This window comes from Crinia signifera, chromosome 2, assembly GCF_055691185.1.
Source record: "Crinia signifera chromosome 2, ASM5569118v1, whole genome shotgun sequence".
NCBI classification, from domain to species: domain Eukaryota; kingdom Metazoa; phylum Chordata; class Amphibia; order Anura; family Myobatrachidae; genus Crinia; species Crinia signifera.
In genome coordinates, this window is record NC_139218.1 from 124221134 (window position 1) to 124246252 (window position 25119).

The window sequence follows — 25119 nt, forward strand, 5'->3', positions numbered from 1 at the left end:
TATCACAGGGATAATAGACGTTAAATTTGGCTTTGAGCTGTTTTGGAAACAGAATAGGTAATGGAGCTGTGTATATTACCATCCCATATGTGCCTGGTAGTTTTTTATCTAGGATCCGTGACGATGATGTCCTGAGTTGTCCTATATTTGCAAGGACTCAACGCGTTTCCCCAGAATCAAAACTTCCGGCTTCATCAGCAGTAGCGGGGGCGATGTAGCGATCGGGGCAGTGGCAGGTGGAGGGGATCCGGGCGGCGTGTGGAGGCAGATCCAGGCGGCGTGTGGAGGCAGGTCCGGGCAGCGTGTGGAGGCAGGTCCGGGCGGCGGCGACTCAGACCTTGATGTAGTGCACTAGCGCTATTTGCCGCTGGGTGGGAAGCACTGCAGATTTTGAAAAGACTGTCTGGACACTGATTGGCTAAGCATCCAGAGCTGTGCTGCCCGGACCTGTGACCTCTTCTGGGTGCAGGGAGGAGGAGAGCCCAGCGCAGCAGCAGCAACGCCGGGTAAGGGAGGGAGGGGGAGCCGCCGGGTACCTGTGGGACCCGCTGTCTCCCACTGAAAAATACAGCTCTTAACGCAAGAGCTGTCCTTTGCCATAATTATCGCATATGTTAGTGCATATGCGATAATTATGAATGCGATGGGCAGCAAAGGGGGGTGGAGCTGGGGTGCGGATGTTAGAACATCCCCCCCCCACTAATCGTACACCAGGTACAACCTCCTGAAGGGCTTGCACAGATTAGGCAAGTACTGCGCTTGCAAGCAACAGTCGGTATGGCTTGCAAAGATGTATGGGTGGCCACAGAGGACAATTCTTGCTGGTACATAGATGTAGTAAATTGTACCTGGTATTCTGTCCGGTAATGTGTAGAGATGTTCAGTAGTGGCTTAAAGAAGCTTGATAGCGATCCCGTCACTGCTCAATATTGATTATGTGTATCGTGCTGCTTGTGATGTGCTGTATTGCGCTGATGTGATATGCTGTATTTTGCTGCACATTTGCTATGTTGCGTTGCATGTGCCATGTTGTATTGCGCTACATGTGATGTATTGCTCTGCATGTGATGAGATTTATTGCGCTGCACATCGCTGTATTGTGCTGCATGTGATTTTCCATGTTGCGCTGTATGTAACTTATGGGGCGGTATTCAATGAGCCTGATTCGCCATGTTTTTATGGCGAATTTGTGCTGTTTGGCGAATTTTTGACTAAAACGGTGAATCACCCTATTCAATGACCACATGGCGAATACATTTGAAGGTTTTTTTCGCCATGATTCACCGAGTAGCAATCGCTATCTTTTTATGGAGAAGTGGAATATGAACTTTTAAAATAAAGTGTTTTGTATTTTACATTTGGTGTAAAAAAATCAGGAATTTTATTCTGAGGAGGGGCATGCTATTTTTATTCATGTGCTGTAAGCACATGAATATATATTTAATTTAAAAAAAATATATATATATTTTTTTTTTTACACAGCAGCCAGCAGGGGGCGCCGGAGCCAAGCCGCTCATTACATATTCATATATTCACTGCACCCGATCGTTACGATCGGGTGTAGTGAATATACGCAGCCTGTGCTGCCTGGCACCCGGGGAGCCCACCTCCCCCCCACAAACGTTCTGGGGCAGGCAGAGAGACTTCCGTTCGCCGCAGGAGCTCATATTCGCCGGTCAGGGGCAGCGAGCCCCTGACACGTTGAATACCGGAGCCGGCGAGGCTCCGGAACGTGGCGAATGTGCAGCGGATCCTAAACAGGATTCGCTGCACCTCGCTGGTATTCTCATTGAATACCGCCCATGGTGTGTACATACGGTGAGATTCCCTTGCTATTCGACTTAAGATTCAACTGCTATACAATCTTTGCTAACTCTGTACTATCTACACACAATCAGCATTAGATTTGAAATATATATTCATTGCTGCCCTGTCTTTCTGTGTTTTTCGATTTGTGCTGTCACGGGAGAGCGCATTGGGATTGTGAAATCTGCTTACGATCAGCATACGATCTGCATGCGATTTTGACTATATAGTCAAAATCCAATGTCAAATCTCACCGTGTGTACACATCATTACTGTTCCATTTTGTGCTGCCCGTGACATGCTGTATTGGGCTGCATGTGATGTACTGTATCCACTGCAGCCCTATACAGCACATCACATGCAGTGCAATACAGTTGATGTGCAACACAATATAGCACTTAACATGCAGTGCAATATGGCACATCACATGCAGTGCGCCATGTTGCTCTACACGTGATGTGCTGCATGTGCATACCTCCCAACATGACCCTCTCCAGGAGGGACACAATGCTCTGCTCCTGGACTTTCTTCTTACTGTATGATTACCTATGTTGAGCAGGTAAATTGCTAAGAAAGGTGCTTCAACACAGGTGATGGCAATTATAAATTAAAAGGAAAGTGCAGAAGCAGAGCAATGTGTCCCTCCTGGTCATGTTGGGAGGTATGCATGTGATGTGCCATATTCCGCTACATGTGATGTGTTGCTCTGGCTTGCGCCACTGCATGTGATCAGATCCGCTGTATTGTGCTGCATGTGATGTACTTTATTGCGCTGCATGTAACGTGCCATGTTGTGCTGCATGTAACGTGCCACGTTGTGCTGCATGTGATGTGCTTTGATGCGCTGCATGTTGTAACGTGCCATGTTGTGCTGCATGTGATGTGATTTGATGCGCAGCATGTGATGTGCTGCAGGCAGCTGTATTGCTCCTGGGGATCCAGAAAGTGGGAGTTTGAAGGAGGCACAAGGTGAGCCCGAAGACCGGTCAGTGAGTGACATGATCGGCAATCATAACAAGACGTGGGTAGGGCAGCAGCGTCTTGTGAACACAACTGGGTGTCACCCTGCCAGAAAGACTCACCCTCATTAGCCCGAAGGAACATATCCGGGTGTCCCACATGCAGCAGCAGCACTGTGCGGAGGGGCTGAGCCCGTCCATGTGTGCGTACACCTGCGCATGACCGCGGCTCGGATGTCCTTGCAGATAGCACCGGCAGCTGCTGCGTACTCCCCTGGTCACAGCTGCTGAATGTCCCTGACAGGGATCCGGTGTGTCCTCACCTCCTCCGGGGATGATCAGTAAGGTGAGAGCGGCAGTGTCCGGGCTGGTGGGGTCTCTGTCCAGCAAGCACAGCGCCCTGCCCGGCCCCGCAGCCCCAACTGAGAAGGAGCCCCCCAGCGCACCCATCGCTAAGCCGCAGCCCCCCAGTAGACCCGGCTTCCTACAGCTGTCACCGGAGGAGTGGCAGAAATCGGGCGATCACAATGGCAGGACGGTGCTGAGCCCCAAGATCCCCGGGGAGCTGCAGTGGGGGACCGGCTATGCAGAGTGAGTAAATGCTGTATTGTATAACTACGTGATTTCAATGGTTCCATAGTAAAATGCGTGTATGTGTACTGTATATGTGTGTGTATAATACAAATATATATATATATATATATATATATATATAATTATTACACAAGCAAAGAAAATAGTCACTAAAGTGATGGTCACAGCGGTGAAGAAATAGTTTATAGCCGACATATGTTTTAGGCCGTCCGCTGGTCGTCAGGGATAAACATGTACTGAAGTGACACACATATAAATACATAAACATACATGAAAAACTTCATACTATCAGGACTACCTCGTCCACACCGCCAGCAAGAGTACACCAGATCCCTGGTGCACATGGCACCGATGTGAACCAGAGGCGACCACAGGTGAGCAATGGACGCATCCTGTCCCCACAGTGACATATTAATAATAGATACAATACAAATTATAGTTTTACATGTAGAATCCTAGTAATTAATTTAAATAACATTATGCAATACAAGAGCTGACTAAGCCTTGAAAAGTGATAACACATAGAGAGTGATAATCCACCAACTAATCAGCTCCTACCTGTCATTTTTCAAACAGTCTGTGGCAGTGAGGAGATAATTGGCTGGTGGTTTCTCACTCTCCATTTTTATCACTTTTTAAGCTTAGTACATCTGGCCCTTGGGCGACTGATCTGAAAGTAGCTCAGTTTACTTGTTTCAGCTCCAAAGCCGCCAAGTGTGTACGGGGCAGTGATGAGCGTTGATGAGTACTCCCGCATCATCGCTGACCTGGCCACTCATCTGCTGATTATTACTAGCAGATGAGTGTTGGAGTGGATGGCTTTCCATAGAGTCCCCCAGGAAAATTGCTAAAACTGGTGAAAAATGCTCAATATGTATGCACTGAGCGTTTTTTACCCATTTTGCACAAATTGCAAATTTACAAAGAGATGAATTCGGACAAGTTGACATTTTTACAAAGGGCAAGCTCTGCCGAATTCAGCTTTAAGAATGAATAGACCAGGGACCGGCAACTGGCGGACCGTCTAAACTCCTGAAACTAGCAGTGCAGCGCTGCTAGATTCAGGAGTTTAGACGGTCAGCTTTCCTATCTGCCTGCAGCGGTCCCAGGGATGCATTGATCCCTGGGACCGCATAGCATAGGGCGTCTAACTAATGTCCCCAGTATCAGCTATGTCGGAAGGCCGTTGTTAGCCGCATGTTTTCAGCGTGCGTTCCACTTCAGGTGGAACGCACATCCATGACCGCGGCAGCACTTCCGGGGCTCTGCTCGCACTCCACCAATCAGTATTACAGCAACATAAAGGGGACCGAGCATGACTAGTGCTCGTTTTTTGTTTTTTTTCAAAAAAAATACATAAATAAAATATATACACACACACAAGTCCAACACTGCCGGCACTCTGATAATATCAACAACCGGTGCCTAAGGATGATTCATACATCGACTGAGCTTTCGGGGTTTGACCCCCTTCCTCAGAACTGGCTGTAGTCCTGTTCTAAGGAAGGGGGTCAAACCCTGAAAGCTCCATCAATACATGTTTTTTATGTGTTTATACTACTTGGTTGTTTCCTGAGCGCCATCATTTTATATACATACAGCAGGCACCAGTCACAAGAATCCAAATCCAAGAGATAGCTTTTAGTGCATATTTAATAGATCCAATATATATATAATTTGAAAAAAAGGAGCACTCACCAGAAGTCCAGGATTTGTATCAGACCGTTTAATTTACGATCATCCGTATGATCGTATTCAGCTCAAAATACGAATGGAAAATGGGACACATTTTACATCCCTATTAATGAAGCATGTATGATCAGTCAGATTCTTGCATGCTTCTATGTGTAAAGAATAAGAAATTGTTAAAAATAAAAATAAAATTGTCATGAGTTCCCTCCCCCAGGAGCATTACCAGTCCCAGGGATCTTTGAGCCAGTCCTGGTTTAAGAAATACAGGGGGGGGGGGGGGGGGGTAAAAGGTTCCCTCCCGTATTTCATAACCCAGCACCGGGCTCTTGAACAAAATATGGGGGACAAAATGAGTAGGGGTCCCCTGTATTTTTGCAACTAGCATCAGACTCCAACAGCAAGCAGGGCAATGCCACAGCCGGGGAACACTGTCTATCTATGGTCCCGCATGAATATTCAGCAAGACAGCATGTTTATTTTGGTGTGTGCTGAGTCATTGAGCATCACTAGTCCCACTGCTCTGGAAAGTTATATACTCCCGGATTCCCCAAATCTGGCCAGCGCATACATGAGTCTATATGAAACAAGGGTAGGGCATGGACATTACTGTGATCCAGTTCAAGCACGTGGAGCGACATGTCGGGCAGCAGCTATCTCAACTGGTGAAGCTGCTGGGCTATTGAGGGGAGGATGTGCCCACTATGTCTCTGCACATGGATCTGGACTGACCGGAGAGCAGCAGGCTTCTTTGATTCAGATGCTATGGAGAGCAACTCTGATACAGAGGGCGGGATGTATTAAAATACATCGCTGCGATGCCAGCGCATATGTACTAACATATGTGGCTGGAATTGCGGTGCGGTAACAGACCCCCCGCAATACCTGTACTGTGGTGTGCCCACTATGTCTCCTTCTTGCTACCTCCTGCTGCCTTCACGCTGGGGACAACTAAGCAGGCTGGTCCGGCACCTCCTCCTCCTCCCTGGAAGGACGTCTGGCTGCGTTGCTTGGGGGAGGAAGGGCTTACCTTTTGGGGTCCAGGAGGACCTGCAAGAAGATAAGCCCAAGGGAGGGGGGGGGGGTCGGCGAGGCGGCGGGGTTGAGGCGGGTGGCGAAAAGAAGCCCATAGGCTTCTATAGGGTATCGCCACCCAAAGGGTGGTGATACCCTGGCTGGCGAAATCAGTGCGGCCGGGTAATAGTACATAGGAAAATGCGGTGAAACAGGGGTTTTACCTAATTTTCCCCTTAGTACATCTCGCCCAGAGAGTGAGCACGGAGTATGCATCTGTGGTTCTTCCTGCAGCTTCTCAGTAGACTGATCCTGTCCCCTCTGTGTATAGGTTGAAACTGTCCCCTGTATATAGGTAGGCTGGCACTGACCCCTTTGTGTCTCAGCAGTGGAGGTTTTAGAAATGCTTTGTCAGAGGACTTGATTGACTCAGTCAGTGTGATATACTGGGGCTAAATCTCAGACACAATGATAATAATCACATAAATTAGTATACGGTAGTAAGGTTGACACTATTAAGGTCGACATACATTGGGTTGACCACTGAAGGTCGACATGCCTTAGGCTGACACAAACATTAGGTCGGCATTGGGAAGGTCAACAGTCAAAAGGTCTATATTGGGTTTTTATGTTTTTGTTTTTTGTGCCGACAGGCGGTATTTCATGCCCTACCATCCACTAGGGCAGGGGTTGGGAATCTCCGTTCCGCGGGCCTTAAATGACTGTAGGCACTGTTAGTGGCCTGCCCTCCCACCCGGCGGTCTACACGGGAGACATAAGGGAGTCTCGCATGAGGGGGTGACGCGGGCAGGAGAGCGACAGGCGTCCAGCAGCTGACGCGTGGCACCGTGCCCAAAGCATGGCGAGTGCAGCAAGCCAAGCAAGAGGATACGGTACACTTAGACTTTGTCCATGTCAACATTCAGGACAAAAACCCGTGAAAACCCCATGTCGACCTTTTGACTGTTGTCCTAATGCCTGACGACCTTTTGACCCTGTCAGCCTAGGGATGTCGACCTTTTTCATGTGTTAACCTAATATCTGTCGAACTTCGGTGATCAACCTTAATTTGGTCGACCCAATGACCCATACCCCATAAATTAACTATTTTTGTAGCTTCCACTGAAGGCACGCCCCTGACTGGCAATAAATACACCAGATCTCTATTTCTCACCCCGAAGTATACCTCACTGATACCCCTTTCACATTGCAGCTGTAACACGGTATTTTGCCGTTTTTTTAGTGCTTTAAAACGGTTCCAGCTGCAATGTGAAAGCTACATTGTCAATTTACCGGTTACAGAAAACCGGTATTTTGACACGTGTTAAAAGCAGGATCCTACACGTTTCTGAGCCGTTTTCCCTGCAGTCTGAACAACTCAGAAACGGTATTTGCTACAAATGATAACCACACTTGATCCCCGCCCACAAGCAGGAAAAAAACATTTAAAATGACATTGTATGGCTTTCTATGGGTGAAACGGGTTGAATCTGAAAGGTACAAAACGGTATTGAAACTGCAATATACCTTTACATCATGCAATATGAAAGGGGTGTAACTGGCTTTTGACCAGTTTTAAGACGCGTTTAGAAAATCTGGTTGAAAGCAGGATTTTGCAATGTGAAAGCAGTATTAGACAACGAGTGAAAGCAATTGTTAAGGACATAAAAGTTTGGCCAGTGGAGGCCGATGCACTATTACAGGAGAAGTTTGGACTTACGGATTGGAGTCTGTTTAGATCGCAGGGTCCGAGTGGTTCGGATTTAGTTGCTGATATAAATTTGTATGCTTCTTCTGTGCTAAATTACATTAATGTTAATTTTGATGATGTTGCCACCTGGAAAAAGATTACTGTATATCAGAAAGAGAAGCCATGAATAAACAGGGAGGTTCGGCTTCTGCTAAGGGCACGTAATATTGCCTTTAGGAAAGGGCATGCAGCAGCCTATGGTGTAGCTAGGGCAAATTTGAAGAAAGGCATTATCAGGGCAAAACATTGCTATAAGCTAAATATAGAAGAGCATTTCTTAAGGGCATACGATCGTATTGTCGACAGCATTTTGGTCGACAGGTGGGAAGGTTGTCAGGGTTCTAGGTCGACATGGGTTTAGGTCGACAGGTCGTTAGGTCAACATGGGTTTTTTCACTGTTTTTTGAGGCTGGTCTTTCACCAACCTTAGATCCATTCCAGTTTTGCATATCGCAGCAATAGAAGCATTGATGATGCAGTCTCTTTGCTGATTCTGTATTGTCACATCTGCATAAGAGGGCCTTATTCTGGTTGATGCGGTCCGTTCCAAATTCTTTCGGAGGGCGATTTTTAGCTACCTGTGCATGCGCAAGCAATGCGCATGTGCAACGCAGTGTCTTCGCACTCGTTCTCAGCAATACCGTCTACAAATGTCCACAGAACTCCCTTGGGAAATATGGGCATCATGTGGGCGTACACAAGGGCGCGGTTTCAAAGTGGGCGTACACGTGGGAGTGCACGAACAGTGGTAGGCGTGCATTCGGACCGGACACCCAGTGCAAGCGAACCAACACGGCAGAAATCTGCGGCGTCCATAAGCAAGTTTCAGTTCTCGGAAGGCAATGGTTCATGCGCTAGGCATTCGGATTGCCCAATTAGTACGCCCGCACCTTAACCACTCACAGCTGACCACAATACAATCCACTCCTCTGGTCATTAGTGATTAATTAAACACTTTCCACAGGTTCAATTGGAACCACTAAGACAGGTAAAGGTGCAACAATGAAGTAATAAAACTTAACATGATGTAAGGGTTAATCTAAAGTGCAAGTAATGTGTTTTAAGTGTCAATTAGGAAGTAATTGATTACATTTAAAAATAATATATATGTTATGAGGTATCCTAATTGGATAAATGTGTCATGTTGCTGAAGCATGACTTCCGAATAGATTACTGAGGTTTGCGCAAATACACCAACTCGGTGCGTACTGTCAGCTTCCCGTCCGTTCGGACGCAGTAAGACTGTGCAGATTCTTTGAGTTCCCACCGCACACGCACGTTTGGATGCAGTCTGAAGACACTCCCTCTTCTTAGCGAGTCCGTCCGAACCGATGCGGACGACTTGTGGGCGTGTGTTCTTAGAATGTCCGCAGAACCAACCAGAATAAGGCCCAGAATAACATGTACGTCAGACTGTTTGTCGACTTCAGTTCGGTGTCCTCTATAATGTAAGCTCTCACGAGCAGGGCCCTCTCTCCTCGTCCCTCCTATTCTCACAGCACTCTTCTTGTATTTCAACTACAGCTCTCTTACTCACCTAGGGGGTTATTCTAGTTCATTCTTTCTGACAAAATCCTTCTTAGATGGACAAAACCATGTGCACTGCGGGTGGGGCAGATGTAACTTGTGCAGAGAGAATTAGATTTGGGTGGGGTTTTTCTTCAAAGTGAGATCTATATTGCAGTGTAAAATAAAGCAGCCAGTATTTCCCTGCACAGAAACAAAATAACTCACCCAAATCTAATGCTATCTGCACATGTTACATCTGCCCCCCTGCAGTGCACATGGTTTTGTCCATCTAAGAAGAATTTTGTCAGAAAGAATGAACTAGAATAAACCCCCTACAATCTATACCTGCATCTATTCTCATTCACTTCCTTATAGCTCAGCTGTATTGTGTACTAAGAATTGTGCTTTTATTGTGTTATGTCAAATTCTGTGTACCTTGTACTGTTCTAATGTGTTCTATATGTACGGTGCTGGCTGGGGCAATCACCATGTGGCGCCGCTAAATGGCTGCCTGGGTGCTGCACAGCTCAGTAATTGTATGTCCCCCATGTCTGTGTCCCTCATTAGAGTACAACATATACCGTATATATTTTTTTTTTTTCTGTACTGTTACTGTCTCCCTATCTGGCTGTGCAATCACCATGTGGCGCCTCTGAATGGCTGCCTGGGTACTGCACAGCTCGGCAAATATGTTCCCCATGTCCGTGTCGCTTATTAGAATGCGTCTTGTGTATATCTGTACATGTAATGTATATCTGTACTGCCATTGTTGCCTGTTCCTTGTACTGATACCCCTTTGTATTACAGTATTGTTATTGTTACTGTGCATTGTTATTTTTAATGTCTGTAAAGCGCCTTGAGTCTTGTTGGAGAAAGTGCGCTATATAAATAAAACTTACGGTTATACCAGCTAAATTAGTTCTTAAACTTCATGATATGGGCATCGATAGTATAATTGGATTGGTGACTTTTTAAGTAACAGGCCACAAGTAGTTAGATCAGGGACTGACAGTTCTGTCTCTGTTACACTGAATACAGGGGTATGTGTGTTGAGCCCGTTCCTTTATTCTACTTTTACATCTGATTGCAAACCGGTTCACAATTCTATTATTATTGTTGTTATTATTATTATTATTAAGTTCGCTGATGAAACAATGGTGATAGGACTTATTAATAAATAATAATAATAATAATAACAATAATAATGATGATATGGCATATAGGGAGGAGATACAGCACTTGGCTGAGTGGTGTAATGCCAACAATCTCTTTCTTAATGCTAATAAGACAAAGAAGATTGTTGTGGATTTCCGGAGAAAGAATCTTAATCTGTTTATGCCAATACAGATTAGCGGGACAATTGTTGATCGTGTCCCTAGTTTTACATTTTTAGGTACCTATATTTCTGAGGACCTGGCATGGTCCACAAATATTGAGTGTCTTGTAAGGAAGGCTCAACGAGATGTGACCCTGAGGCGGCAGCTGGGGTCCTGCAGTCTCAGACCTGATGGCTGCTCTAACATTTCCAGTAGTCTTGTCTTCTACATCCCCCGTCTCTCAGCTGAGCATACCTCTCCCCGGCGTTATATTTCTGGCGGTCTCTTTGTATCTCATTGTCTTGCTCTTTCTGCTTCTGGTGCACCAGTGTTTGCAGGCTCGAGGGTGCTGTCCTCCATGGGGTGGCAGAAGGTGGGCGAGTTTGGGGTCTGGGACACGTGTGCAAGTTGTGCCCAATCAGGTGACTGCAAGATACCAACAGCTAAGCAGTGCATGGACACCTGCTGCCCCTCCAAACAGAGCTGTCCTCGCTGCTGGGATGTATCTGGATGTCCGTTTGGCTTTGCTTGCGTGTACCAGCCTCCAGCGTAATTAACTGCATCTGCTGCGAGATTAAACTGTTGTGACGAGGACGACTTGTATCCATAGTCATCTCCAAAGTGTCAAAGGAGAGAAAGTAGCGCTGCCCTTCATTGCCTGTACCTATCTGCTACCAACCAGGCCGCTAATAACTTTGCGTCCTGTAGGGGCACTGTAGAGTCTTCTGCCTGGAACCATTGGGCTGCATCTGTTTCCTACTCCCACTATACTTCTGTTCTTCTGTCTCCCCCATTAATCCTGTTCATCTGTCTTCCCCCATTTATCCCGTGTTATGGCTCCATGTTCCCTTTGCATTAAAATCCCAACACTTGAGGCGTAAAAGCTTCTTTTCTATAACATTCTTGTCTGACACGTGATCAATGCTTCAATGTTTTCTTTATAGTCTCACCCATTGGATATAGGTCAAGGCTCATTTCTGTACATTATATGGATAGTAAAGGTCATCAAGGACTTCTGTGGCCATATTCGGTGACCTCTTATACAGGTCCCGGGAATCCATAAGCATTTACATTCATGGTTGCAAATGTCTGACATCACAGTTATGCAGACACACCCGGACATCTCGCCCTTACACCGCTGGTCACTCCTTTTTCAATGTAAATGTTTTAACCTATATTTTTGTGCTGAATGGATTTTTGGTGCTTTTTAAAATATATATTTTTAATTTAATTGTTAATGGTTGCATCTCGGTTTGGTATGGGAATTGTACGGCTGTGGATCGGAAGTCAATTCAGAGGGTAATTAAACTGGCCCAACGGATAATAGGTACTTCTCTTCCAGCCGCTGAGGATATTCAGAGGAAGTGCTGTCTGCGTAGGGCGCATGACATCTTAAAGGATGGGACTCATCCGGCTAACGGAATGTTTGTGTTATTGCCTTCAGATAGGCGTTTTAGCTGTAGTAGGAGTAGGACTAATAGGATGAGGAATAGTTATTTTACTAGGGCTATTTTAGAATTAAATGCTACTTTGGGTTAGGGAGGGAGGGTTAATGTGATCTAGGTTTTATTGTGTTTACTGTATTTTGGATGGATGCAAACCTTGAATTTTGTTGCCCTAATGTTTGGGGTGATGACCATAAAGTTGAATCTAATCTAAAATAGGCGAAGAAAGACACACCCTTTGTGGTGTGCAAGACACATCCCCTTCAGCGGCGCACCACACAGATAGATTTCAGAAGAAGGCAAGTATGATATAAACAGGAAAGAATCTTACTTGTGACTTTTAATGTAGCTAAGAGTAAATGACTTTCATACATAGGAGCTAATCCTTCGATTTCAGCCCCATTTCTAAACGATCTAACTAGAGTGATTAGAAATGAAGCACTGTTGCTCCGTGTGTATAGACGATGTTGATGCGTGGTCCCGCACATTGCTAATGTCTGACTAGATTTTGACTGCATGCAGTCAAAATCTAGTCATCACCTGTGTTCTCTATATTGAGAACATGGGGAAATTTTTATAGGATGATCATTTACACTGCAAAACCAGTTTGATTTTGCAGTTTAAATGATTGCCGCTTTAAAAAAAAAAATTATGGAGATTTCTTACCAAATCTCTCACCTTCTGATTCTCTAATTCTATTAAATTTCACCCCATGGGTAGTGACAGATTGCTCAGCACATAGCGCTGGTGCCGCTCCCTTTGCCCTGTGTGCACGGGGCTTTAGAATTAAGTAGCTGTAGTACTAGCATGCTGCTAGATGTACGTTGTATGGTGCCCAGTTATGAACCTTGATGGTGTCCTTGAATCTTAATACAATTCAGAAATGATTGTGAAACATCATCACAAGGGATAAAATAAATAGCTACCAAATGTGTAATGTATATGTAGTGTGTTTAACAGTACTGACATTTGAACCAGGTTTTCTTACATATAATGTTTCAGATATTTATCCTGCTGAAACATTTTTGCTGCATTCAACACAGACTTTCAATTGATGCACATCTAAAATTGATTGTTGTGAAAGTTGGTAGTGCCGCCTGGCAGAAGCGCAGGTCAGGCTCTCTATTGTCCTTCAGAATGCAGCACTGTGCCAAAATATCTGTGAAGCATGATCTTGCAGATATCCACAATGCCACAGTGACCCACAGGTTTGCCGTTTATCAGAGTGCCAATATCATGGGCTGACTTGCGTTAGCAAGGCTTTTAGAGAACATGAGGCCATTTCCGAAATGATTACTTACCAAGGCTGTATATTACAGAGCTGAATATTATTCGGTAAATAATCAGAGCTTATAAAGAAAATAAGGTACTTGTGAGTTATCCGGGCGTCCGATTTTTAAATCGGGTCGGATCGGGACATCGCATCGCATGCGACCATCGGATGCGATGCGATGCGATGACCCGATTTTTCCATAGGAATCAATGTTAAAATGGACTGAGTCCATTTTAACATGGAATTCAATGGGAAAAAGGGGTCCTTTTCATACCCCTACTATCCAAGTGGGCATGGAGTTGGATATAAACCTGTGGCGAGCGTAGCGAGCCACCGAGCCCGAAGCGTGGCGAGGGGACACGGAATACCGTCCCCTCGCGGGGCTCGCTTCGCTCGCCACGCTTCGGGCTCGGTGGCTCGCTACGCTCGCCACAGGTTTATATCCAACTCCATGCCCACTTGGATAGTAGGGGTATGAAAAGGACCCCTTTTTCCCATTGAATTCCATGTTAAAATGGACTCAGTCCATTTTAACATTGATTCCTATGGAAAAATCGGGTCATCGCATCCGATGGTCGCATGCGATGCGATGCGATATCGCATCGCATCTGATTGTATGCCTTAACTTAAGGCATACAATCAAAAAATCGGACGCCCAGATAACTCACAAGTACCGAAAATAATAATTATGTTTATATTTTTTTAATCGATTCCGCTGCCATATTATAATAGAATGCAAATACTTTGCTAACAACCAAAGGGACATATTTATTAATATTTGCGGCAAGCCAATAATAAGGAATCCTTATTCACCTGAATATATAATTACTGAGTGCAGTAAAGTAAAATACATTCTTAATTTCTTTACTTTCTGTTTTGGCCAGCTGCACATTATGTGAATGTAATTGGCTAACATCATATCTGCCGGTACCAAGCTTGGTAAATTTGACTCATGATAGATTGACTCTTGGTCGAACACTATTGGTGGACAGTCAAAAGACCCAAAGGTCGACAGTGAAAATGTCGACAGGGTCCAAAGGTTGACGGGGTCAAAAGGTCAACATGTATTTTAGAAAAAAATACAGGAGGTATTTAATACCCTACCATCCACTATGGCGTGTAAGGAGAATATAATAGTGTGCCGAGTGCAGGGAGCCATGTGAGGGGACGTGGTACACTTAGCCGTTGTCCATGTCAACCTATGTCGGCACAGACACCAAAAAAAACATGAAAACTCAAGTCGACCTTTTGACTCTCGACCATATGACTGTAGACCTAGACATTGTAGATCAAAAATACCATAACCAAATTTGACAGCCTATTGCTATGGAGATAATTGATCTTGTGGGTCAAAGGTGACTAGATATCGTGTAGTTAGATATATAAATGTGTAGGCATACGAGGTGTGAGCTTCTGGTTGCATGGTAGCCACCTCCTCTTAACAAGTGGCTCAAATTATGCCAATGATTATGGTAAATAATATGATTACTAGAGCTGCCACCACATCATGCAGTTTAACTGACAGTGTCAGACCCTGCGCACGGGGGACTTAACCAACTAGTAGAAGGGCCTTGGTGTATTAAAAAGATCAATATTTTATGTCCAGGGTTCTTACCAGATTCGTCTAAAGCTCCCCCAGACTCCCACTCTTGCTCCATCGTTTTGCAGAGTGGGAGATTGTGGACTGCGTGTGGAAACCACACTCTAGAAATACAGTTACTCCATTTACTACTGTGAAGGAACTTCTACCAATCTACATATGTGTAGACACAACAGGGGTAAAGGATCTAGGTTCAAGGTGAACAATTTGGAAAACTTGGACAGTCAGTGTAACAATATGTTCTACTTTCATAACATATCTTGGGCCAGATGCACTAAGCTTTAAAAATGATAAAATGGGGAGTGATAAACAGCCAGCCAATCAGTTCCTACCTGCTATGTCACAGACTGTGTTTAAAAAATATCAGGCAGGAGCTGATTGGCTGGCTGTTTATCACTCTCCATTTTATCACTTTTGAAGCTTAGTGCATCTGGCCCCTTAACATTTTATACTTTGTGCTTTAGCTGTTATGTTATTGTACATTAAGCTTACACTACACAATTGTGATATTCACATGTTGTATTCCTGTGTGCTTATTTTAAATAACCTTTTAAAAGCTGATCAATGAAGTCTTTAGTTCTTAACCATTTCAGTGGCAAGTGAATTGGTCTAAAATTGGTGTGAACATTGCCAAGCAAACATTTTTATTCATCATAATAGCCTGTAATGTTTACCTTTTTATATAGGAAATATAATCTTTTTTTACACAACATTTTCTTATTGTTATTTATATACAAATATGTTTTACATATCTCTCACAGAGGTGTTGGCACTCATATTTTGCGCATTTCTCACAGAGATGTTGGCGTTTTTAGCAGATATTTTTGCGCATCTCTCAGAATGTTGGCACTCAAAGGGTTAATTAAGTGAAGGAATACTTGTGAATCTGAACTACCTGAAGATGCTGCTTGGTTTTATGTAGTGAGAAGGGCTCTTTACAGAGGAAAACAAACTCGCACAGCAGGGAACCTTAGCAATAGAGGAACATGTTCCACTGAGAGAATTCTGGGCCTCCTAGCCTACAGTCACAAGACAGAATGTGTAATTACTAGTAAAGCAACAGTTACTTCCCTCCTACTCACAAAGGAAGTCTGACAGAGTTCCTTACCACAGTATTTACTGCTCAAATGGTTACTGTAGATTTTAGATGTCAATGGGCCTAATTCGGCTTGTATCGCCAATCAGAGAAATCACATCTGTTCAATTATCAAACTACTTTGCACAGTGATCGCATTCCACATGTGTTGGCGGCAATTGGCACATTCGCCTAGGTGATAATTCCACACTATTCTTCGCTTTTAGGTCAAAATTTGACCACCTATTCAGTTAAAATGCCAATTTCTTCACCCATGCAAAAAAATTGTTGCAGTCGAAAAACAAATGAATCGGCGTGTGAAATTGCAGGCATGGCCAGGAGTTTCTGGGGTGGGTCTCTGACGTCAGCGATGAGCACCTGGTTCTGTACCAAACTAATGGAAGCCCTGAAAAAAAACAGTTTGGTTTTTGCAAATGGATCTGCGAATACAAGACTACTTGTGATGCATTGGCAAATCTGCAAGGGTTGTTTATACTTTTTGTCAGGGCGGCGAGTTTTTGATCGCAGACAACTGCTTTTTCTCTAACTAGTAATCACTGCTGAATTAGCCACAATATACAGTACATTATATTTCAAACCCTAAGACATTCACATTTTTGTATGGCTTTTTTATTGTATCTAGGCATATAAAATAGAAAAGCATCTGTTTAGGTGACCTAAAGTATTTATTGCATATTTAGAAACTTTAGAAATTATTTCTGTGAAATAATGTTTTGCTGTATATGTTTTATATTAGTATTGGTTTTAGTACTGACAAATCCCAAAGCACTGGGTTTATCTGCTCAAAGCAACTAAACTTATCTGAAGCAGTGGTTAGGGCACCCAGACTCAGGAGGCAGCAAGAAGAAATGTCTCACCTAAGGCTAACAGGTGTCTAAACAAAGCAACAATTGAATTTGTTCTTTTTCACGCCCCTTGATGATAGATGAAGGAGAAAACCATTGAATTGCACCAATACAGTTCTGTGGAAGTACCTGCTAAAACAGGACAGAAAACAGAGAGTTGTAGTAAACGGAGTACAGTCAAAGGAGGGAAAAGTTACGGTACTTGTTTGCTAGCACGGCGCCCATCACATCGCATACCATAAGCCATACAATGGTATGCGATGCGATGCGACGCGTTGGGCACCCGATGGTATACAATTTAAAATTGTATACCATTGTATATGGCATACAATGTCATACAATGCGATGCGATTTTAAATTGTATAAGCACCCTAATGGGTGCTTACAATGTTAAAAGCACCCCCACTATCAACGCCAACTCGAAGTGTGGCGAGCGGCGGTGGTACGCGTCCTCTGACCTTTTCATACCCCCACCATCCACGTTGGCGTGGAGTTGATTTTAGATAGTGTGGCGAGAGCAGCGAGCCACCGAGCCCGATGTGTGGTGAGGGGACGCGTATTACTTTACATGTATTCCTGCATTTAACATTGTAAGCACCCATTAGGGTGCTTGTACAATTTTCAAAATCGTATTTGGGGGACATTTAACATTGAATAAACCCATTAGGGGGCTTATACAATTTAAAATCGCATCGCATACGGGCATATGGCATGCAATGTGATGAAAAAAATGCCATGCAACTGAATATCGTTGGCGCCGTGCTAGGAAACAAGTACCAAAGTTACAAGTGGAGTACCCCAGGGAATCTGTACTTGGACCAGTGCTTCTTAATATCTTTATTGGTGATATTACAAATGGAATTGAGGGTAAAATGTGCCTTTTGGCAGATGACACAAAGGTATGCAACAGGGTAGACAAACCAGGAGGGTTAAAATGATTGATGATCTATGTAGATTAGAGGAATGGTCGAGAGCATGGCAACTACAGTTTAATGCCAAAAAATGCTAAATCATGCCTCAAAAATCTAAAGACTAAATATAGTATAAATAGCACTATAATGGAAACTACTGAGGAAGAGCGGGATCTAGGTGTCACTATTTCAGGGGTCTTAAAAGCAGGTAGGCAATGCAGGGCCGTAACTAGGGGGGGGCTGGGGGGTCACGCGCACCGGGCGCTGGAGGTGAGGGGCGCTGTGAGGTCCGGTGACAGGTGTTGCTGACGGCGATGCTGTGAACCCGGCATCGTTGAATATGCTAGCCCCGCCTCTATTGACATCAAACGGCGCAACGTGGTGACGCCACACTGCGCACCCTTGTCCTGCCGCCCGACTCCCTCCCGCCTCCAGCGCTGAGCAGAGGATGCCACCCCGCCGTCGCCACTTGCCAGCACACCGGGTAGGAGCCAGCCTGAGCAACGTCAAGGGGGGGGTCTCCGGCGCCAGGGACAAGGCGTCATTTGGTCCGGTCCCCCCTGTCAGCTGCTAACTAAGCAGCGGGGAATAAACGCTGTGCGCATGCGCACAGCGTCTATTCCCGCAGCCAGGGGGCTGGGGGCATGGCTAGAGGCTCACAGAGCCTCTGGGTCATGCCCCCATAGCGGCAAAATGGGGGCGTGGCCTCGCGGGAGGGCAACGATTATAGGCCACGCCCCCAAATTAGGCCACGCCGCCCCCCCCGAAAATTCACTGGGGGGGGGGGGGGCACCAAATGACTGCCTTGCCCCGGGCGCCGGAAACCCTAGTTTCGGCCCTGGGCAATGTAACAAAGCAATGAAGAAGGAAAGTCAGATGCTTGGTTGCATAGGGAGAGGTATCAGCAGTAGAAAGAAGTAATAATGCCACTGTACAGGTCATTGGTACGGCCTCACCTAGAGTATTGTGTTCAGTTCTGGAGGCCATATCTCCAGAAGGATATAAATACATTAGAGACTGTACAAAGAAGGGCAACTAAAATGGTGCATGGCCTACATCACAAAACGTACCAGGAAAGACTAAAAGATCTTAATATGTATACTTTAGAGCAGAGAAGGGAAAGGGGGGACATGATAGAAACGTTCAAATATATCAAGGGCTTTAACAAGGTACAGATGGGAGACATTCTTCACAGGAAGAGGAGCAGCAGAACAAGAGGACATGCACTGAAACTAGAAGGAGGAAGATTCAGGGGAAATGTGAGGAAGAATTACTTCACACAAAGAGTAGTGGATAAGTGGAATAGACTTCCATGCTTGGGATAGGCATATTGATATCCTTACAAAAAAATAAGGATCACATATGGTTTGAGGTAACATGTTTAAAAAAGGGGCAGACTAGATAGGCCAAGTGGTTCTTATCTGCCGTCACATGTTTCTATGTTTAAAAGCAGCTAAACAAGCTAAACAAATATATTCATCACATGCTGCTCATACTTTACTATTTTTTTAAAACTAGTTTCAAGGACATTATAGCTGGTAATAGAATTTCACTGGAGGGGAAGTGTCATGTCTAGTTCCATATATGAACTATATATTTGGGTAAATTTCAAAAATATTTGTAATAACATTGCTGCCTGCAATATTGGATTCATTTGTTTGCAGCAATTTGCTGTGATGTCTCTGCACAATGGCCCTCATTCTGATTAACTCGGGAAGCTCGCAGCTTACTGAGACCCAGAGTGCCCACCCCGCCGAATCGCTACCATGCGAGGGGATGTGTCATGAAGATACATACCCTCGCATGTGCCTGCTGCCGGAGAAACCAATCATTCGATGGTCGCCACCTTCAAATGATTTCTCCAGGGCTTGCAATATATGTCCAATGAAACTGAATTATATTTGCTGGCATCTGACCAAAGATACGACGCATGTGATGTCAGCCGGCCAACCCCAGCACTCACCGTTTGCCTAAATACCCTGCACATGCGCATAAAACATTATGACCAAGAGCCGTAGGAAAACATTGGTCCCCCGTGCGACCACATCACCACATCAACTAGAATGACCTCCAATATACATGATGATAATAAATGATACTTATGAATTTAGTTCCAAATGCAATTTTACCATACTTGACTATTTTTGGGAAAGCTTTTTAGGGAGATTGTGAATGTGGCACCTAGAAGTGTGGACATCTACTGCTACATCTGAGGTGTGTCCTAAAATGACTTGCATCCATATGTAGATGAGCACCAACGCAGTTAGTAAGATCTACTGTATGTGTTGACAACAAGTTACTGGGGCAGTTGTATTAAGCCGGGTGAAGAGATGAAGGTGATAACGCACCAGCCAGGTGAAGAGATGAAGGTGATAACGCACCAGCCAATCAACTCCTAACTGTCATTTCTCAAAAATAGCTAATTGGCTGGTGCATTATCACCATCTACTTTATCTCCACTTTATTTCTTCACCAGTAATACATCTGCCCCACTGTCAGGGCTATTGTGTTTTACAAGTGGTTCCATATAAGTGGCCAAGAGAAACCTTTATTATAATGCATATAGCCCCCCCCCCCCCCCCCAAAAAAAAAATATGTAATAGCTGTATAATATGGGTTAGCTGGAATCTGGGAGATTGTGAGGGGTTTATTTACTAAAATGGAAATACTATTGAAGATGGAATGTTGCTCATAGCAACCAATCAGATTCTACTTATTTATTAAGCACTTTCTAGAAGATAATATATAGAATCCCATCTTAGTAATACCCCTTTCACATCACAACTAATTACCGGGCGCAAGCCGTTTTGACCCAGTAATTAGTGCGATGTGAAAGGGGTTACCATTTCCCTAAAATGGGTAGCACCACAGCAATTTGAACCGGTAAGAACGCAAAGTTCTTACCGGTTCTTTGCCATGTTGCTTGGCGGTGTGAACGGGTTAAACGGGTCGAGCGACCCATTTCCCGTTCACTCTATGGAGGAGGCAGCGCTTGGAGCAGCGCCAGCTCTAATCGCTGCCTCCTCCCCCATCCCCAATGATGTCAGCGACCCGTCATTATTGCAGGATCGCTGTGGGGATGTGAACATCCCAAAATGAAGGTTTGCGTCGGGACTGACCCATTTTCCCGTGAAAGCAGCATTAATAAACCCCTAGACCAGGGGTGGCCAACCCATCTTGGACAAAGAGGCAAAAAAAAAATTCTGTTAAGACAAAGAGCCGCAACCATTCAAAAATGGGCGTGGCCTAGCTCCCAGAAGGCCACGCCCCATTTTTAAATGGGTTGTGGCTTAGAATGACATGCCTTCACAAATATTCATACACTCAGTTAACAAAATAAAACACACTGCATCACAGTTGTCAGCAGTGACAACTGTGATGCAGTGTGTTTTATTTCGTTAACTGAGTGCCGCACCTCTGGGAGACGTGTGTGTATGTGTGTGTGTGTATATATGTGTATATATATATATATATATATATATTATGTATGTGTGTGTGTGTATATATATATATATATATATATATATATATATATATATATATATATATATATGTATGTGTGAACTATTGTATATATGTGTGAACTATTGTAAGAGATCCTGACCTAAAGCAACCCCCCCCCCCCCCCCATACACACATACACTTCATGCTTCAATAAATATATATTTCTGCATGATCACATACACTTAACTTGGATGGCAGGAGGCTAGGGCGGTGAATGAAGAAGCCAGCCAGAGCACTGAGAGCAGGGACGGGTGGATCAAAGAGATGCCGACTGCGCAGTTTGACTAACATGGCGCCGGGGACACTGCTCCTAATGTGACTGCGCATGTGCTGGCTCACGGCGGCCGTGGCTCGTCACGCATGAAAGGGAGTGTCTGAGCCGGCGCCGCAGAGCCCCGCATCAAAGGGAGGGAGCCGCCAAGCACCATTTGCAGGGAATGGATAGAAGGTCCTGAAGAAGACGTGCCAACACGTCGAAACGCGTTGAGCTGACATCAGCATCACCTGCATCTGCACTTTACTCATCCAAGTCTGCATCTGCACCTTATTCATCTACCCGGACCAGCTAAATAATCCAAGGTATCCACAGTCTCAGCAATTTCTCCAATACAAAGACACATCTGGGTTATCCCAAAAACCCGAAAACAACTCCTTGTGGTCTTTCTGAGTGAATCTGGATCCGCTACTCGCTGGATATTCTGCCGGGACTGTTTCCTTCCTTCTCCCCAGTATATAGGAGAGAGACTGCAGAACACATTTTGGTAACTATCCGCCACTACAGGTGCAACTGTGCTGATTAAATTTTTCACCCTCTGGAGCATTATCTCCCCAACTGTCCACACCCAATTCCCATTGGTGATTCAGAGAATTCTCTTAAAAATGTCCATTTTTTTATGTTTTAAATATTGTCGAATAAATGTTTATATATGGTTAATTTGTGTTAGAACCTTTTTTCAGTATAAACCCAGCGCTGTATGACCTTCTATCCATTTTTATCCAATACAGGGAGCTTTACACACTCCCATATACAGCTGCTTTAACTACACTTGAGGTCCTTATTTCTTTGTTTTTATATCACCATTTGCAGGGAAGTTAGATGGCGAGCTGCAGATGAGGCAGAGAAGAGCCGCATGCGGCTCGGGAGCCGCAAGGTTGGCCACCGCTGCCCTAGACTGTTCAGAAACACAGGGAGATTGCTGCTATTTCAGGGAGTCTCCTGGATGCAGGAGGGTAGACAGCTAAAGTATGAAGCTGCTAGAAAATTATTTATATACAGAAAGGTCCACCCTAATCAGACAAGCATACATTGAAATAATTAATTGTGAACACAGGTTTTATAATTTTATGGTTGTTATTATTATTATTATTTTACATTTTGTAAATGTTCTTTCCTGTTATCATGATTAGACCTGTGACATCTAATAAAAAGAAATGGCAATACATTTTACTTCACTTACTGTAATACTTTAATATGGGGCAGTATTCTCTTCAGTGACTGTGTAGCACTTTGTACAATATGAATCACTTTCACTATCAGATCACCTCTTCGCAAACCTACATCAATGAGATATAGAGGAGTGATTAGAAGCTAGGAAATTCACAGGTTTCAATTTCTATTTATTTAAATAAAATAAAAAAAGTTTCTGAGTAGTTAGTAATTCACAGATTTCTGAGGAAAAAAGGTTCAAATAGTATTGATTCCTGTCCTGCTGCACCTCTAGCATGCTGGGGCTAGTAGTTTCACAACACCTGGAGTGCTCCAGGTTGCAAATGCAAAGATTAAAAGGAAGGAGAAATGTTGCATGCAACATCTTAAGAACTTTACCATTCCCATGTAATGGGATGTACAGTATGTTCCCCTTTCACTTCAATGTATCAGCACAGAGTTAATACAGGTTGAGTATCCCTTATCCAAAATGCTTGTTCCGTATTTCAGAATATTTTTATATTTCAATGACGTATCTTGCATTACACATCAAACACATGAAATACACACATATATTTTATTTGTCCATAAAACAAGGTTTCAAAAGTTGAAACAAAGTTTGTGTACAATCTCAGATACTGAATGTAAAAGGCCAAGCAATCATTTTCTTTCATATATTTAGTTTGTTACATATCATGTCCTCAGTAGTAGGGTGGCCAATCCCGGGATCGGGATCGGCGGGATCCCGGGATTTGGCCTAAAAAACGCCGGGATTTGAATCCCGGGATTGGATCTTACAATCCCGGGATTTCGGGATTATATGCGCATATCTAATGCCGGGCAGCGTCTGAGCGAGTGCTCAGACGCTACCCAGGAGTTCCTGATCCCCAGACTGCAGTCTGGAGCTGGTATGGGCAGTCCGACCTGCGCAGCGTGACCTCTGACCATCACGCTGCGCAGGTCGGACTGCCCATACCCGCTCCAGAATCATCTCTGACCTGGACAGCGTCGGCCGCCCGCTCTGCTGCCCGCCCGCTGGACCAGACCTGGCAGCATCAGCCGTCGGCTCTGCTGCTGCTGCTACCGCCGCCGACGCCTCCCGCTCCTGTCTGCCCTACTCCCAGCCGCTGGTGTAAGTAAATGAATGTGCGGGGCGGCTGGAGCGGGGGGGGGACTGGGCTTCTTATTTTATTGTTTTTTGGCCTAAACTGACTCAGAGATGCCAATCCCGGGATCCCGGGAATCCCGGGATTGAGCATTTTTCAATCCCGATTCCCGGGATTGAAAAAATGCCCCGGGATTGGCATCCCTACTCAGTAGTGCTGTTACAGATGTCCCCAGTAGTACCAGTTACATATCATGTCCTCAGTAGTGCTGTTACAGTTGTCCCCAGTAGTGCCAGTTACATATCATGTCCTCAGTAGTGCTGTTACAGATGTCCCCAGTAGTGCCAGTTACATGTTATGTCCTCAGTAGTGCCAGTTACATATCCTAAGTAGGTTTTTAGCCAAAAAAAAAAAAGTTTTCAAAATAATTTGGATAAGGGATACTCAACCTGTACCTTGTTCTGCCTGGAAAAGCGTAAGAGCTTAAAGCAGCCATCTGACACGAACATTAATGTAAATGCTGTTGGCACTTTTAGGTTATATGCAGGGGTTAAAGTGAGGGGGAACTGGATGGAACGGAGTTCCACCACCTCTAATGGTGAGGTGGAACATTTTTACCTCCACATTGGCCCTGCACAATAATTCTCACAGAAAAGCATTCTAATTTGTAGTAGGACTCCAAAAACCCTACCACTGGCCCTGTCTCTGCCTAATGAGGGGAGGGGATGGGGATTAAATAGGTGGCATAGATAAATGAGTTCCCCCACCTCTGCATGACCACTTTAAACCCTGGTTATATGTAATTCGCAGTCATGAAACGTGCTCTTGATTTGGAGGGTTATAGTCAGGCTTCAGTAGTCAGAATCACTCAGGCAGAAAACCAAATGTTATTTGTGTGTATAAGAATACTATATATGGTAAGCCGTTCATCTTGTAAAATCTATTCAGCTTAATCTAGATGTTTGTGGTGTATAGAAAGCATAGAGAAAATGCTGTTTTGTTATTATTCCATGCCTCAGTGCACAGTGTGGTTAGTGGTAAGTCTCTACTGTCCTCAAGAAGTATATTTCACTTTTTGTATCGAACTGAGTTGTGAATAAAATTCTCATCACTAAATTCATTTTGCCATTCATATTATTGCAAGAATTATACTATTCTGTTTCCACATCTCACAACATTGATAGAAAATATAGTTTAAAAAAGTATTTGGATAGTCACTGATTGTGCAAGTTGACCCACTTAAAAAGATGAGAGAGGTCTGTAATTTACATCATAG

The 25119-nt window shown here is 44.4% G+C and overlaps 1 protein-coding gene across 1 annotated transcript in view; it reads left to right on the top strand.

Annotated features, from left to right (window-relative positions):
- Window positions 1–2748: 2748 nt before the first annotated feature.
- The window catches only part of LOC146060013 (protein phosphatase 1H-like), a 135804-nt gene continuing 113433 nt past the window's right edge, over window positions 2749–25119 (top strand). Inside the window, exon 1 of the mRNA XM_083172782.1 lies at window positions 2749–3356. Coding sequence (XP_083028908.1) covers window positions 3100–3356 — 257 coding nt within the window. The 5' untranslated portion in view covers window positions 2749–3099. The remainder of the gene's footprint in view (window positions 3357–25119) is intronic.